The sequence below is a fragment of the Vidua chalybeata genome, chromosome 2 (assembly GCF_026979565.1).
Source record: "Vidua chalybeata isolate OUT-0048 chromosome 2, bVidCha1 merged haplotype, whole genome shotgun sequence".
Classification (NCBI taxonomy): Eukaryota; Metazoa; Chordata; class Aves; order Passeriformes; family Viduidae; genus Vidua; species Vidua chalybeata.
The window spans coordinates 96,681,626-96,697,596 of record NC_071531.1 but is presented as its reverse complement, the minus strand read 5'-3'; the positions used below and the strand labels follow the sequence as shown (position 1 = coordinate 96,697,596).

Sequence of the window (15,971 nt, the reverse complement as noted above, 5' to 3'; positions counted from 1 at the left end):
ATATGAGATGCCTTTGGCTATTCCACTTCCAGCTGCTAATCCAGATGCATTGGCTTTCCCTGCTGCCTTTGTGTGATGTTTGCCAGTCCCATGTGAATGTCTTTGCTGACTTAAGATTTATGTGAGCTTAGATGTGTCCTAGTCACAGACCTATGTTTATGCATTCTTTAGGATGAGAAAAAATGTCTTTTAGACTCCCCTGATTGTACTGACAAAGATCTCAACTCAATTGCCCCTGCAAAGGCATCTGCACAGGTTTGATATGCCCTGTGTCACCTGAGGCACCTGGAAAGGAAGCATCTCTGTTTGGAGAAATTTCCCTCTCTGAGCCTGAAACACTTCTGTAGTAATGAGCACATCACCTTTGATCAAATGAAAAACAAAGTGAAGTGATCTGTCAGAAAACTCCCATCTGTACCCTCCACCCTCTGTCACAGTGAAAGTGAGGGGTGTGACTCTCCCATGACATAGCACTTGGCTGGCTGGATGCTGTCACATATTTGTAATACCTTTTTTAGGCTTCCTCTGCCACTGGCCCCAAATTCTGAGAGCTATAGTAGGCAGGTGGCATTTCCTCACTGTGCCTGTTTGCTGAGGTTGGGAGCCAAGCAGGTGCCAGGCAGTGCATGCTCGTGGTATGGAGTAACCCAAAGTAACACAAAAAGTCTCAGGAAAGGCATGGGCTTGAAGGTCGGAAAAGGGGGGCTAAGTAAAGTCAAATGGTGCAAATTAAAAACTGGAGCCCAGAACCAGAAGAGAAAGGGTGGTGGGCTTTTGCCTTTGGCGGAAAACCCCATTTCCATCACTCTCAAGATCAGGCAGTGTTACTGGAGGCAAGATTTGCAAGCTAAAGGTTGTAGCATTTTATTCCTTCTGGTTTGTGTTGTTCTTATGCTTCATTTTGCTTTGTGTGTAAGAGTCCCTCTAATGTCCTGCTACAGGAAGGCTGTGATAGAAACACCTTGACCTGAGTGAAACCCTGAACTAACTTGCTGTCTCCCATGTCATGACCCTTGAAGGAGGAATGGGAGGAAATTTGGTGCAGCATAGAATTATTTCACTGTGTGTGCCCCCACTGCCTGGACACTGGGACAAGGGAGTCCCTTACTGAATTCATTCACATTTGTGAATTCACAGGTCCTCTCAAATGAGGCACATTAAGCTCAGGCTCAATAAAGAACCAGTCAAATGTCCCATGTTTAGTGACTACTACCTAAAAATAGAACTTTTGCCCAAAGTTTTGATCTTGTGTTTAATCCTAATAAAAGCCCATTTCAGCTCCATGTCTGGGTTTCCTGAGGGACAGATACTAACAGCAATAGAAGGGATTGGTGTGATAACATTTCTTTTACAGAAGAACAACAGAGAGACCAAAGTGATGGTGCTGAGAGAAGGTAGAAGTGCAACCCAAAGAAGGGGCGTTCTAGGTGAAGTGCTGGGAGCTGCCAGTATAAAAACACTGTCCCTCAATAACTGAATTGAGGCTGGACTCCCACAGGCATGGGAGCCAGGCTGCCTGCACCTGGCACAATCCTGCTCCCCTCTTTCTTCTATTGGGTCCTGCTGTTCTGCCCAGGCTCTGGAGTTTATCTCCATCTGTTCCGACCCTCTTCTATCACTCCATTGGTGCTTGGTATCAGCTCCCAGAGGATTCTTTGAACAGGGACTTCAGAAGCTGTGTCTACTGGAGTATTTCACATCCCAGTTTTTAATCAATTCTTCTTTAAGCACATTGTTGGCTAAGGTATGTCTGAAAGCAACAGATAACTTCAGTTGCCAGCTCCATTTTACTTTCACACTCTGGAGTCCCTTTTATAGGGGGTAAATGCTTTAAAATCATTACAGCGAGGTGAGTTTTTAAATCGTAAGAAACAAGAGAGTCAAAGTCCGTGCTGCATCTAAAAATTGGTTTTGTTTTGCTTGTCAAGATTACTGTACCTTCAAGTGACAGATGGGAATGTGAAAACTTTCTATCATCCTTAAACATTCAGGCTGGCTAATAGAGAAAAAATGTGAAAGGAAGAATCATCATTAAAATAGTTTTGAAAGCGATGACTTCCAAATTATTGTCTGTCATCTACTCCATATGGCCTGAATATCTGTCAGATGAACAGTATACATTAGAAATTAGTTTTCTTTTTGGTCAGATCTGAAAATGAAAGGGGAGAAAGTAGATAATGGAGGGGGGGAGAAAGGAGGCAGATAATTTGAAGTAGATATTTCTCACTAAAAAGTGACTGTACAAAAAGAAACCTTCAGTTCTGATTTTATTTTTCTTTGCAGTACATATATCAAGTCTGGTCCATTCCTTTTATTTTTCTAAGTGAAAATACAAATTGGATTTTTGCAATGACAAGGCCCACTGAAGGGCTCCTTCCTTCTTCAGAGGCTTCCCAGGGTCCCTGTTACAGCAGTGCAGACCCCTCTAACTGCTGGGGAAGGAGGCCTTTGTGCTCCCTTTCACTGCATTCATAGGGTTTAACTGTCTGGAGCTGAGGATATACAAAAAAATGAATGCATGTAAAAAACTCTTAACAAGCCCATAATCAAGGAAAGCCACCAAGAGTTCAGTTACCATTTTAAAGTGCATTTTGTAGCAGCAAGACTCTGAGGCTGAGTCCAAAGCTAAGTGCCTAATTCAATGCCATCACCACCACTCTTTATTCATCAAAACTGATGCCTTTCATCATCAGACTTAGCTGAATCATGTGCTTAGATTCAACCTAGCAAGGGAGAAGGAAGGAGACTATGGAAGGTTTGGCTTTATTCAACAGACTTCTGGGGGATGCAATCATCAAATGGACTGACAAAATAACCAAGAATGAGCCATTTAGCAATCAGGGAAAGCTGTGTCCTCAACAAGTGAGAGGAAGAGCTGTAAAACAGGACTGTCAGCTATGAATGGTCAGGACAGTTGCAATTAATTTATGATGTGATGTCTACATGGATTGTTTAAGGCAGATCAGGTCCTTGAGTGGAGGCTCCCATTGAAGCCACAGCAGCAATCTGAGGACAGCCCACCACAGGGATTTGCAAGTTTCTTTTGTTGTGCTCTGGCTTTTTTGCTGATAGGTCTTGGTGTTTATGAGTGCAGTCATTTTGCCCGCAGCAAAATCTGGTTAACATCTCTTGGTTTGTTAATCCTTCCGTATTGATGGTTCAAGACTTGTTCATATCCAGGATATTCTTGGAGATATTAATAGTGGTTAATATTTTACCTCTTGGAGTAAGCTGTTTGCTGCATGCCACAAATCATTTCTTTATCACTTCAAAGATGAGACCTAGATCTGTGCCAAGCCACTAATGTAATTACTGTCCCTTGCCTGCTGCATCCACCATATGCAGAACCTGTTTTATGTAATTATTTTCAATCACAAGCACCACTCCAGACAGACAAGATCATCTTTCAAGTGCTAAGTGTTACTAAAATACGATCATGCATTATATTCACAGCAAGAGTGACAGGGAAAGCAGTCTGGGAGGGACAAGGATTACTCAAGATGGTTTAATATTAAGGCATCCACTGTCTGACCCCCTGGTTTGCAGTTGTACAATCTGTAGGTCTGGGCAGCTCCTCACTTAGCCACATAGGCTGGTTTTAGATCACTTTTTGAAGGGATCCATCATTCTGCATGGACCATACAAAGAGCCATGGAGCTGTCTGGGACCCTCTGAAGTACTGAAGCCAAGCTCTTAATTCCAGCTTTGGATTGTCAAAGCTGGTTGTGCTCAGTCAGCCCTGCGTGTCTCTCCCTATGCCTTGCTAGCACATTGAGCCAGATGCAGCATTCACAATAGCAGTGTTTCACAGGGTAGGGCAAGGAGCCTGTTTCATTCCCAAATATGGAACCTCTCCAGAAAAGCTGGTCTGTGACAGTGCCAACACCTCCACTGGTACATTGTACGTCATCTAAAACAGCTGCCATGTGCCACCAGCACCTCCACTTGCTGACTCGCCCCATCCCACTGACTGGGTCCCTCACACCTCGAGGCTGCAGCCCCTTTTGTGAAGGTGCCATTTACAGATCTGCACATTTCCTTCCCCTTTCAATTTCTTTTCACAACTGTAGTGGATAATGAAAGATGACAGAGGATGGTAATTACAGCAGATTGTTGGTTTTGGTTTTCTTCCTTTTTAAAAAAAATGTTATAGGCATCCTAAGCATTTTAAGCAGCTGTAAAGATGGGTGTGGAATCCTGGGTAGCATAGCTGGCTAAATGCAATAACTGTAGAGCAGGCCAGAATGTGACTTTTGAGCTAAACTAGTAACTGCTCTTTACTGAAGCTGCAAAATTAGCTTAATGATTTCCACTGTGTTTGCAGCCATTGGATTCAACTTGGATCTTTCTCTGAAGGTTGCAGCTGTTCAGCAAGATCTACATCCTCTATGATTAAATAAATTGGCTGTGAGCATGTATGAATTATTAGTGGTAATGGTATGCAGCCTTTTTGCTTTTGCAGGATCTGATCCACACAATTGCTTGCAAACAGAGATGGGTTGATTAGAAGGGAAGGAAGGGACTGAGGGGCTTTTGTCCAAATCCTATTAACACCACGGGCTTTGAGGCACACTCCACACTTTCAGTGCATAAAATAAGGGAGCAAAAATGCCAATTCTCAGCTGCAGGGCCCATGCAGACCAAGGCAGCATCAGCCCTATTGAAGTCATGTAGAATCCTGCTGAAAGCAATGAGACATGACACACACATGCTCATACATACAAATATACCTCGGGGCATAAAGCAAAGCTTGTGAAACTTTTTCTTGCTGACTAGCAGGCTCTAAATCTTTGTGGGAATCTTATGCTGAAGGCAAATCCCTGTGCCTGGCCTGAATCTTGCTTGCAAGAAATACTGGAGGACACAAGTGCACAGCAGGTGCATATGTGCCACAAAAGGGAACTGTCTGAAGGTCAGTCAAAACCAGCTGAAAACCAATGATATCAAAGGACATGTCAGAGCAACAGCTTTAAGTCTTGTGGCCTGTGGGTACCTGTCACAAAACAAATATTTATATAAGTGTATTTGCCAGATGGGCACTCCTGGCACCCCATTGGTCTCTGAAAGGTGTTGTGTTCACTCAAAGAAGTGTGTGAGCTTGCCCATGGCTTTATACCTTGTCCTTTGCACATAAGCATGCTGCCACTCATGCTTTGGGGTCATGTGGCAGCAATAGGCAGCAGTTTCCCATTTGAGCTCACCATCCCAGTCAGCACAGGCTGCAAGAGGAAAAGAAGCTGCACTGCTCAGTGACTGGTACTCCACAAGTGAAACTCAGTGCTGATAAAGCCACTACCCAGCTGGAGAGCCAGCTGTCACTGGGATAAGGAGGCTTTCTGACATAGTTTTCCCTTATTTGGTTTATCTCTTAATAGGAGGCACAGCTAATGGTGAGGCTCAGCAGTGGGTGCTGTGGGCTGGTTGTTAGACAGTGTTGGAATGGCTATAAGGGCTAGCATCCATGTGTGAGCTCCTTTGGAGCAATTCAACATTACAGTATATTGCATTGCTAAGGAATTTTTGACTGAAACCCAGAATTTATTTTCACTGAAACTGGGCTTTGAACTTACAGACATGGTGTACAGAAATGGGAAAGGAGGGGTCTGAATAGGGAAGGAGATAAATTGCCAAAGTTTGTGATCACTGATCCACTGTAACATCAGAGGCAGAAAGAGCAAACAGGTACTCATGTTTGGAAAAGGATGAGCTGTGTTTGGAGAATGGCAGTGGAAAGTGCTGTGAGCAATACTCGTGGGAAAAAACCCAAACAACAACCTGTTGCTGCAACAAAACCTAAAGAGAGTTGAAAACAAACAGTCTGTGAATGCAATGGGCACTAGATACTCTTGCCACCTGAGGAGAGTAATTGGCAAGGGCTGAGTAAGAGCTTGTTCTGGGTTTTGAGGAGCAGCATTGTTATGCTAATAGTCCTTTCACTTGCCTGCAGTGCCGCTGTTGGGCTCTCCTGGAAGAACTGGGCAGAAGGCTTTCCCAGGACCTGTTTGTGAGGAAGGGCTGGCAGCATTTTAATCTGGTCCAAGGCTGGCGGGTGCAAGCCCACCGTCCCTCCTACCCCCTGCCCTCCCTGCCCTTGCAACAGAACCCTTGTTTGAGAGGTCTCCCAGACAGTCTGTTCAAGTGCACAAGTTGACTGCAAACAGCCCAGCCAGGGCAGTTCACTTTGGGCAGGGCAGCTCCTGAGCTGTGGCTGCCTGGACTGGCACTGGGCACCACGAGCAGTGTGGGAAGGGGTCAGAACCATCGCAGGACTGGCTGGGGCTGCCACAGTCCACTGGTCTGTGAAGCGACTCTGGCATCTAGGTGCTCTTCCTCCCTTCCCCGGCCATTCTCATAATCACTGGTGATGTTTCTCCTTGCCCTATGGGGTCCTGCCCCTTCCTAGCACACCACCCATGCTGTCTGTGCTTCACAACACCTTTCTTGCTTTAACAGCTCAAGAGAGAATCAGCAGGGGCTTTTTTTGAGAATCTTAGATTGCCTTTAACAAAAGTAGACCCAGTTTTGGCCTAAATTCTTTTGTCTGAGAAACATCTTTTCTGAGAATTTAACTAGAAGTGATTCTCATTTACATGGATTCTACCAGCTGCCCTTAGCTCTAATGGCCCTAGGGGAAAAAAATGAAATGATACTTTGAAAGATATTAGTGAGGATATTAGAAGCAACCATACCCAGATCAGGCAAAGTTCTGAAAATACCTAGCATTCACATGACCTTAATTGCTTTTCTCCTGTCACAGCTGTTGGACAAATGCTTCATCTGAGAGAGGGCTGCCTCAGGGATTTCTTTTTCATTATGTGATGTAGATGTGGAGACAGCAGCAGGCAATGACTGCTCAACAAGGGAAGGAAGAAGTAGGCTTGAGCAGCAAGAAGAAATTTGAACTTAATAGAGGAAGATCCAGGAAGCTAATATTGGGCTTAAACAGGGGCAGGTGTGTTTGGAGGAGTAGCAGACAGTAGGTAACAGCCAAGATGCTAAGAGCATTAAACACCTTTTGAAGACAGATGAAATAGCACTTCTGGACTTCAGTGCCTTGTTCAGGTGTGTCTTTGAGCAAAACAAGAACATAATAAAATGATTTCTGTATCTTACAGGAAATATCTTACAGCAATATGTGAAGCTTAGATATCTTGAGAATAGAGACAGTGGAAAGGTATGGCAAGTTCCAGGCCCTAAGCCATCATCCCTCTCAGGACTCCTGTTAGACTGGTGTGATGTCCACAGTGACTTTGTCACAACATCCAGGGCTTTTTTTGCCCTGGGAGCACGGCAGCAGAAGTGCTTTGCCATGGAGCACTGCTCCTTATCATCAAGAGAAGAGGGGCAAGATTATGTGAGGTCAAGAGGTATGCCCAAAGGCAGAAACTGACAGCTGAAAGAAACCTTGTACTCTGCCTAGCAGGTAAAAGGCACCCCTGCAAACCTTGGGAGGGCTTGCTTGGCTTTGCAGCCTGTGAAGTGTCAGGTGATCCTAGCCCATTATCTACACAGTGATTTGTTTCCAATCTCATAAATAAGATCTGACGCAAAGGAGGCAACATTTAAATGTTGTAATATACATTGAAATGTTCTCTCTAGGCTGTCTGTGTAAAATGCTTTGCCAGCTACATCGGCCTTTTGGCAGCTGCTGCAGTGACAGCTGAGAATGCAATATGATAAAAATGCCACTTCTGCAAAACAGTCATGGTGCATGGGTGCATTGCTGATTCCCTGTGATGTCTTATGAAGGGACAGAATTTTCCAAAACATGTCTGTTTGGGGCAGCATGAGGGCTGGAGAAAGCAAAGCGTCTTGTGAATATTAAACCAAGTTTGATAACATGACTCAAGATCTCTGTTGCTTCTGCTGAATGAATCAAGAAAAGTTTGTGGAGTGTGTACCTGTGGTATGCATTGATCAAGTGGTATGAAACCATTATTACCTTGCTTTTGAGAGAGTGAGAAACAAAGCAAAATGGCAACAGATTAGCACAACTGTCAGTTTTCCTGATGGAACCTGGATGGACCCTGATTGATTGTTGTTTTAATTAATCAGAAGCAATCAGCTTGTAAATGCTGGCATTAACACACTTCTATTTAACCACATGTTGTGTATTCCAAACTGCATATTAAGCCATTCTGGAGAGTAGAAGAGGGGTCTAAAAGTTCTCAGATAACAGCTTCAGAAGCTGAGCATGGCTTCTGATACTGAACCACTCAGACTGGCTCCAGCCCACAGCCCACCTCTAAAACACTGCAGCAGAAAGCAGCAGTCCAAATGGTTTTCATCTGTTTTTAGGAGAAGGAGAGACTTCTTTTTCTCTAGGATTCCCAAACTGCAGTTTGACACTTTGATTCCCAAGTGGCAGCCTGTGTTTAAACTAATGGCAATTGCTTGTATAAACTTTTATTTCCTTTTCTCTCCATAGGTTTGTTGATTGGCTCTGGTTGTGCCCTCTATCCTCTTGGCTGGGACAGTGAAGAAGTCAGACAAACCTGTGGTAACATTTCCAACCAGTTTGAATTGGGTGAGTCATCACCAGAGCATCTCAGCCACATTAGACTCTTCTATATGTTGGCCATAAAATCAAACTAGGATATTAGCATAGGCTTGGGGAAGCAACCTACCAGTGTGTGGTAGGCTAATCATATTGAATAATACTGGAATGGTGTCAAGGCAGGGGATTTCAGATGGATCTCTGGAAATATTTTCCGGAAGAACATTATAAAAGAAAATGTATGTATATATATGTATGTATGCATATTTTAAGAAATAGATCAGATTTAATGGTCTTGCAATATGGGAGCTAACACTCCTGGAGGTCTTGACAGGGTAGACAGAGGCATCCCGTCACAGCATAGGTCAAGGTAATTCTCCATGAGTGCAATTGGCTGTCTTTGAATTCTGGGATGTTTATGACCTTCTAACACAAGCCTAGAGTGTATTTGCATGTTACTCACATACTTGGGAAGCTGGCAAATAACACTTGCACCCTCTGTTTGCTTTCTCCCAAACAAGCTACTTGTCATACTGCTGCTGACTGCACTGTGCCTGGAATGAGAGCCAGGGATGCAGCCACACCGGGCTCACACCTGTGCTTTCTCTGCAGGGGCTCTAGAAAACAAGGGAACAGCAGCGACCTGAGGATTAAGCAATGTGGATGATCAGGATCTGATGTTTGAATGCATGTCTGATCCTTGTTTAGCTGGAAGCATCAATGCAATTGCTGATACCCTTGTCCATAAGTACCCCCTGATCCTGTGCTGCTTGAGGAAGAGGGGGATCTGCAATCCTCCTGAAGGAGTACGAGGGACTGAGCACCTTGACCCCCCACAGACTTGAGAGCTTCTGCTCCTAAGCATACAGAGCTGCCCATTTCCAGCTCTTGCAAGCTAAGCAAGTGTTAAGCATAGAAATTCTTTCTATAGGTGTGCCTGCAGGACTTGTGCAGGGCCTGTGCAAGGAATCCTAATGCAAGGAATAGTAGACAAAAATGGTCTCCTAGGGTTAAAGACTAACCTGCTGCATCGTCTCTTGATTTTACACTGATGTTTCTGGAGTAGGGAGATTTGTTTCCATCTCAGAGGTATTTCTTGTCAAGATGTGCAAAAGAATTGAGGTTGAAAGATTAAAAATTACTGCTTTGGGGGGAGATGCTCCAGGCCGCTGCCCCAACAGAATTCCTGTGGTGTTTTGAGTACATTTGATCTGGCACGGGACCAGGAATTCTCATAACCAGTATTAGCACCCATCACTACAGTGCCACTGATGTCATATCAGCAACGACCTATGGTGTTGCTCAGGGGATGTGTAATGTACTCTAGAAGCTTTACCTTGTTATCCTGAACTCTAATATCCTTCTGTGCTGTTGATATTGAACTTGCTCTTCAGCAAAGTATAAAAAGTTCCTGCAAATTTTTTATTCACCTCATAATAGAAAGATTTAAACACAGAGGAGAGAGAACAATAAGAACAGAAATGTGTAGTTAACTAGCAGAAAAAAAAATGTTCCAGAACTTAGATTCCCAGCTCCATGAAAAGATGTATCAATGGATGTAGTAGAGAGACTAGGCAAAACTCTGTGATTACTGTTGCAGGGAAGATTCAGGTTCATCGCTGCCCATGGCCAATCCTGTGTGGAAGCCTGAAGTAATTCCTGGCCAGCCCATTGAGCAGTGCACCCTTTGAAAAGCCAGCTAGCACCACGCTGGTGCATGCTGGTTCCTGCTCTCCCATGCCAAGCATGTGAGCAGCTCTGCTTCTGGGGCTCCAGCTTGTGTCCCATGTTTGTTCCCAGGTGCAGAATATTACCTTCCAGGTTATTTCTCTGCAGAGTCACAGAAGGTGAGTGTTGTGTCAGTGTGAGCTCTTCAAAGCACTTGGGCAGTTACAAACTTATCCTTAAACACTGTCAAGTCCACAGTCAGAGCAGAGTCTCCATGACCACCTTCACTGTCTCAGTCTTGACTCATGAGTCAGATATTTGCATAAATTGAGTCACTCTGCCTTAAAAGTCAGTGAAGAAACCAATGTGAAAAATGTAATCTGGCAGCTTTCCTTCCAGGTATGCATAAGGACCATGAGAGGTCTTGCATTAACTGTGAAGGCTCTGACTGCGTTTTCTGGAGCTGGAGCACACAGCCCATGTGTGTGACACATGCTTAGACTTGACAGCAGTGCTGGTCTCAATGATCTGCTGCAATTGTATGTCAACACATTAATTAACAGATCATAATGAAAGCTGAAATTAGCGCAGTGATTTCTGCTAGGCAGCCTTGCCACTAAACGTCTCCTTTCCACGTACATTGGCAGTGAACTTAAATGCTCAGCTATGTTTTTTTTTTACTTAATGTCAGTGTCTGTTTGGTGGTGTGTTATCCAAACCATCTGTAAAGAAGAGGTACTGTCCGAGGGACATTTAACAACCATGCTGCTAGTCTTTCATAAATACCTCTTGGTTGGTGATAACCCCAACCCTCTAGGTCTCTTCTGAATTATTAGAGACTGGCATACTCATTATAGCCTACAGGCCAAAAATGATGTTTCAAAGACTTAATGTTACTAAGTCTCAAGACAAATTTAAGTAATTATTGCTTTCATTTGAATATTTAATTTGATTAAGCTGCAATGATATGCTTTCTGTTCCTGAGTCTGTGAAATGGGTTGTCTGAAGAACCACGCTGCATTCAAAATCCACTCTCAGAAAATCTGAGCTTCTGTGAGCCCTGCACTGGTTTGCTAATGGGAGAAAGGTGATGGTGGGAGTCCTGCACCCCCTGCTGCTGTGGGTGCCAGTGAGGATGACACAGAGAGGATGATTCAGCTTGTGGTTGCTCTCAAAGGAGATGTGTTCACAGGAATGCTGATCAGCAGACAGCATTCAGCCTCCTCTTCCAGGATGGCAGAGCAAGTGCTGCAGCCTGGCCTACAGGGAACATGTGTGTGCAGATTGGAGAGGGTCAAAGCTCAACAGGTTTGACCACAGAGCCAGCAAAGGTGAGGGTTCAGCACTGATGCTTGTTCTGGACCTAGAAAAAGTAAGGGAGAAAAATGCTTGAGGTTGAAGGTAGAAAATAAAAGCCAGGAGCTATATATTAGAGGAGGATGAAGAAGAACAAGAAGCAGGTACAGAAGAGGGACTGCAAGAACTTTCTTGAGAAGCAGCTGAATTGTGCACTGTGATATGTAATGTCAACCAGAAATATACTAGAATTAATAATGAAATGAAAATTTTTGCTTAACGAAAACATAACAAACCCCTGCTCCTATAACATGCTCATAACTAGAGAGAATAAATAAATAGCAATGCTAAGAACCCAGGGAAAAAAGCCTAATCTTTAGTGGGTGTGCTGGATAAGAAATGCCATGTCTTCACGTGTTCTGAAAAGGCATTAGACTAATAGTCAATCCAAATAGTGCTGAGATGGCCCATATTGTGAAGAGGGGACCCCTCCTTCCACCCCTGCCAAACACACACATTTCTGTGTAGATTCCAAAGTAGTATTTAAAAAGGCTGCAGGAAAAATAATTATGCCTTTAATTTAAGTGGATTTGAGTATTGTTTTCTAGAAAACCTGAGCTGACAGTGTGAAATACCCAGCAGTTTTCTGTTCTCTTTAAAAATGGATATTTATTTGCTTTTTATTAAGTGAACTATGTCCAAAGGATTCACTTAAACATTTATGTATTTAATTGGGCTAATTTTTTTCAATCAAATAAAAGTGGTTGTGTAGATCCATCTCTGACAAAGAGGAGTTATTCTTCAAATGAAGATACCCTGCCAAGGACAACTCAATTTGTTGATTAAATTACATTCAATAGTCGAGCTGTTTTGGAAAATGGGATGGGGAATAACCTCCATAAATAGACACCATAAAGACCTCCATAAGGAGGCTGGTGTACTTGTAGGGGCTTGCTCCCTGCTCTTCTCTAGAAGTGTGGTTTTGCCATCATGAAAAGAAGCCCACTGATAGATTAGGCCTTTGACAAATGACCTCTTGCAGATCTTGTTGAGAGGTTAAAGCCATGATAGGTCTGTGCTGTGTTGCTCTGCTTGTCATTCCCAGCTTCCCAGCAGTCAGCATGATCTCTGTGAAGGTCTTGGAGCCCAGCTCCTTATTGCAGCATCCCATCTGGATCACAGGTCACACATGGAGCAGAGTTCTCACTGAAACACTAGACAGTGAACAGGAAAAATCTTCTATCACTGTTTTAGGGTGTTAACTCCTAGAAATAGGACAATTCAAATAAATGAGGGCAAGAAAAAAGAGATGTTTATGTTTTAAACCAGCACAGTTGCTTCCTTATTGACCAAGTCAAAGTCTGTACTCTAATTTGGCAACAGGGCTAATAGTGCCTGAGGTGGAGACTGGAGTAGGAAATGAGCAGTGCTCAAAGGGGCTGCCTTTCACTAAGGATGGATCAAAATCATCCTAATCTCTTGTCGCCATGCAAACTGTTACTGTTATGTTGCATTATTCACACCCTAGACTTGCCTGTGGGCCCATTCAGGGCAGCAGTGACATGGCACAGCAGGATGGAGCTGCTCACTGAAGGGTGTAAAAGTGAGTCAGATCTACGAAATCCCTGGGTCTGCAAAAGGAATTAGCAGGCAATTTCCCAAAAATAACCGTCATTACGACGTATCATATAGCATATATTCAATTTTGCTGAGCTAGAGACACTAATACCATTTTGTTTTCATTTCTAAATGTAATATACAAGAAAAACAGATGGAAAAGGAGTCTTTTATCAGGGAGTTCATTAAAGTAAGGTACTCTGCATTAAGGTGAGAGTATGCACAAAAGTGAAGACTGCACTATACATTTGCAAAAGCTTCCACATTCTGCATATTTAAGCTGTGTAAAGAAATCTGAACTTGCATGCCTGTTTTAAAGGGGCAACATGAGTGTACATGTGTGAACACATTTGTATTGGTTTTAAAAGTCTAAAATCAATGTGAGACTTCATTTTTGTCCATTGATTTCCCTGGATGTGCATGTGAAAACAGCTCCATTTTACATGCTGATTTCTGATATGATGGGTGCAGAGGCAGCCAAGTTCCACAGAAGGTCTCAGAGAGGTCAGAGCATGCTCCATTTAACTCATAAAATTGAGCCCCAGCTGGCATCTCATGAAACAGCACTATGAGACCAATACCTAAGAGCCCAAACAGCAAAATGTTTATCTAGAGTAAGATTCACTTATTGAAACATAGATGATTCATGTCATCACGAGCCACCAGCCATTTCTCAACCACCAGATGTATGAAGTGATAGTAGGTACTTATTAGCCAGGAAGAGTGAAGACACAAAATTTAAGATAAACTCCATTTTTTAAGAGAACTTTTTTTGAACTACTTGGCAGATATTTTTTCTTTCTTTGACAAAATACAGTAGCTCTATGTCTTCCTTCACGGTCAGAGAAATCCTTGACCTGGGGATCCAGCTGCAGCAGCAACCAAAACAGATAGCTCCAAACACACATGTTTGCTTGCCATCTGTGGCAGCCCATCTGTCTGTGGACTGCTGTGAAAGGGCACACCTGGCCAAAGTCACTGTCTAGAGAAAAGCTTAAAAGCCTGACTCCCATGCTGAACTAAACAAGCAGCTGGATTGGCCTCAAAAGCTCTCGGGAGCTTCTCTAGTAATGGATATTTGTTTCAAAAAATCATTATTATTAAGGTTCCCCTTTGCCACTTTTAGAGGGCTTGAAATATCTTAAAGAAAACCGTTGACTTCATAATTACTTTTGCTGTGGAAATGTTAGAGTAAATGATCTTTAAACCCTTTCCAAGCAAACAGTGAAGTTACTAAAACAGGATAAAAAGAAAGCAGAAAGCAGTGTGGATGTAAAAAAGGCTTTGTCAACTATTTAATTTGTCTTAGGTAGCATCATTTCAGCATCTGGCTGAGTGTTGACATTGAGTGCCAAAGAATCAAGAAAAGGATTTAGAAGGGAGGACAATTTGTTAGAATCCTATTAAAGGCAAAACATTCAAAGGTGTTTTTCTATAAGCAAGCTATCTGAAAAAGGCATTTTTCTTGTTTGTAGATCCTCTGCAAACAGCATGGAGATTTCACACATTCATTTTTTGACTGGGGCTGAGCACAACCTATACAAGCATACTTGAGTGCAGGTACTGTATTCTTAGATAAATGACTGAGTAAATTACGTGCTAGTAAAGGAAGTATTCCATCAAGAAACATTTCCTCTTCCGTGCTACCCAAACAGCTTCATTCTTAAATCTTTGTAAGCTTTTGGTGACTATATCAAGGTCCACATATATTCTAACATAAGGAGAGACTATTTACAGGAGCATGTAGTGACAGGTCAAGGGGGAATTGCTTCAAACTGAAAGAGCAGGTTTAGGTACTAGGAATACATTCTTTACTGTGAGGGTGGTGAGCCACAGGAACAGGTTGCCCAGAGAAGCTGTGGATGCCCCATCCCTTGCAATGTTCAAGGTCAGGTTGGAAGATCTGGGCAACCTGGTCTAGTGCAAGGTGTCCCTGCCCACAACAAAGGGAGTGGAACTAGATGATCTTTAAGGTCCCTTCCAGCCCTGTCCATTTTATCATTCTATGATAAGGCACATATGTTTGTTGCCAGAATTAGACATGGTCATGCAAGAATCTTCTGCAATCACTAGACATAAGCAGCAGCATCCAGAAAGGGACTCAGAACACCTGGAGCAACTATTTGGTACTCTTTATTATTCAAAAAGTGTAACTAACTGATTGTTTGGAATCTCTTCCCAGTTAAAAAGGAGAAAAATAGGAGCTACCAGAGCTGGGTTCATCTGCTGTACTTTACATGTTTAAGAGGAGATAGAACACAATACAAATGACTTTTCTTCTTCATTGTGTCTGAAGGGAGTCTGGGTTACTAGTCCAGTGTGAATCTCAGCTCTGTGTATGCTCAAAGAGAGGGGAAATTGATTTCACTTCTGGAGTAGTTGAGCTTTCTGCTGACTTCTTGCAGAAGGCTGAAAGAGCTCCTCATGAGCAGCACATAAGCTATTTGAGCATTGTAATTGACACTGGGTATCAGTTTCTCCTTCATTGCTCCATGATAAATGCACACCTACAGCAAATTTGAGGTTTGATTAAACAAAATTATATGATCCTCTAAAGAAAGGAGGATTTGATCATATATATGAATGTCCACATACAGCAAGACTAAAGAATTTCAATTTGGCATTTTTTCCTCACTTTTTTACCCTTCAGAACTTTATGAAATTTTATGCATTTAGTTACAGACCAATTCTAATTAACCAAAATAGCTTGAAAAAATATACATGCATTAAAAAATCATATCTTTTTAAAAAGATAAATCCATTGAGAAGGTTGTATCTGCCACAGAAAAAATAAGCAGTTCCACTGAATTCATTATTTTGTATCAGGCTGTTTGCTGGGCTGCAGTTTTACCTTATATAGTGTTCTTTCTTTGTTTCACGTAACTACTTTAAT

General features: G+C 42.8%; 1 protein-coding gene across 1 annotated transcript in view; it reads left to right on the top strand.

Moving 5' to 3' along the window:
• LHFPL6 (LHFPL tetraspan subfamily member 6) overlaps window positions 1-15,971 on the top strand; it is a 135,494-nt gene that overhangs the window by 113,625 nt on the left and 5,898 nt on the right. The window contains exon 3 of the mRNA XM_053936126.1: window positions 8,429-8,527. Coding sequence (XP_053792101.1) covers window positions 8,429-8,527 — 99 coding nt within the window. The remainder of the gene's footprint in view (window positions 1-8,428; window positions 8,528-15,971) is intronic.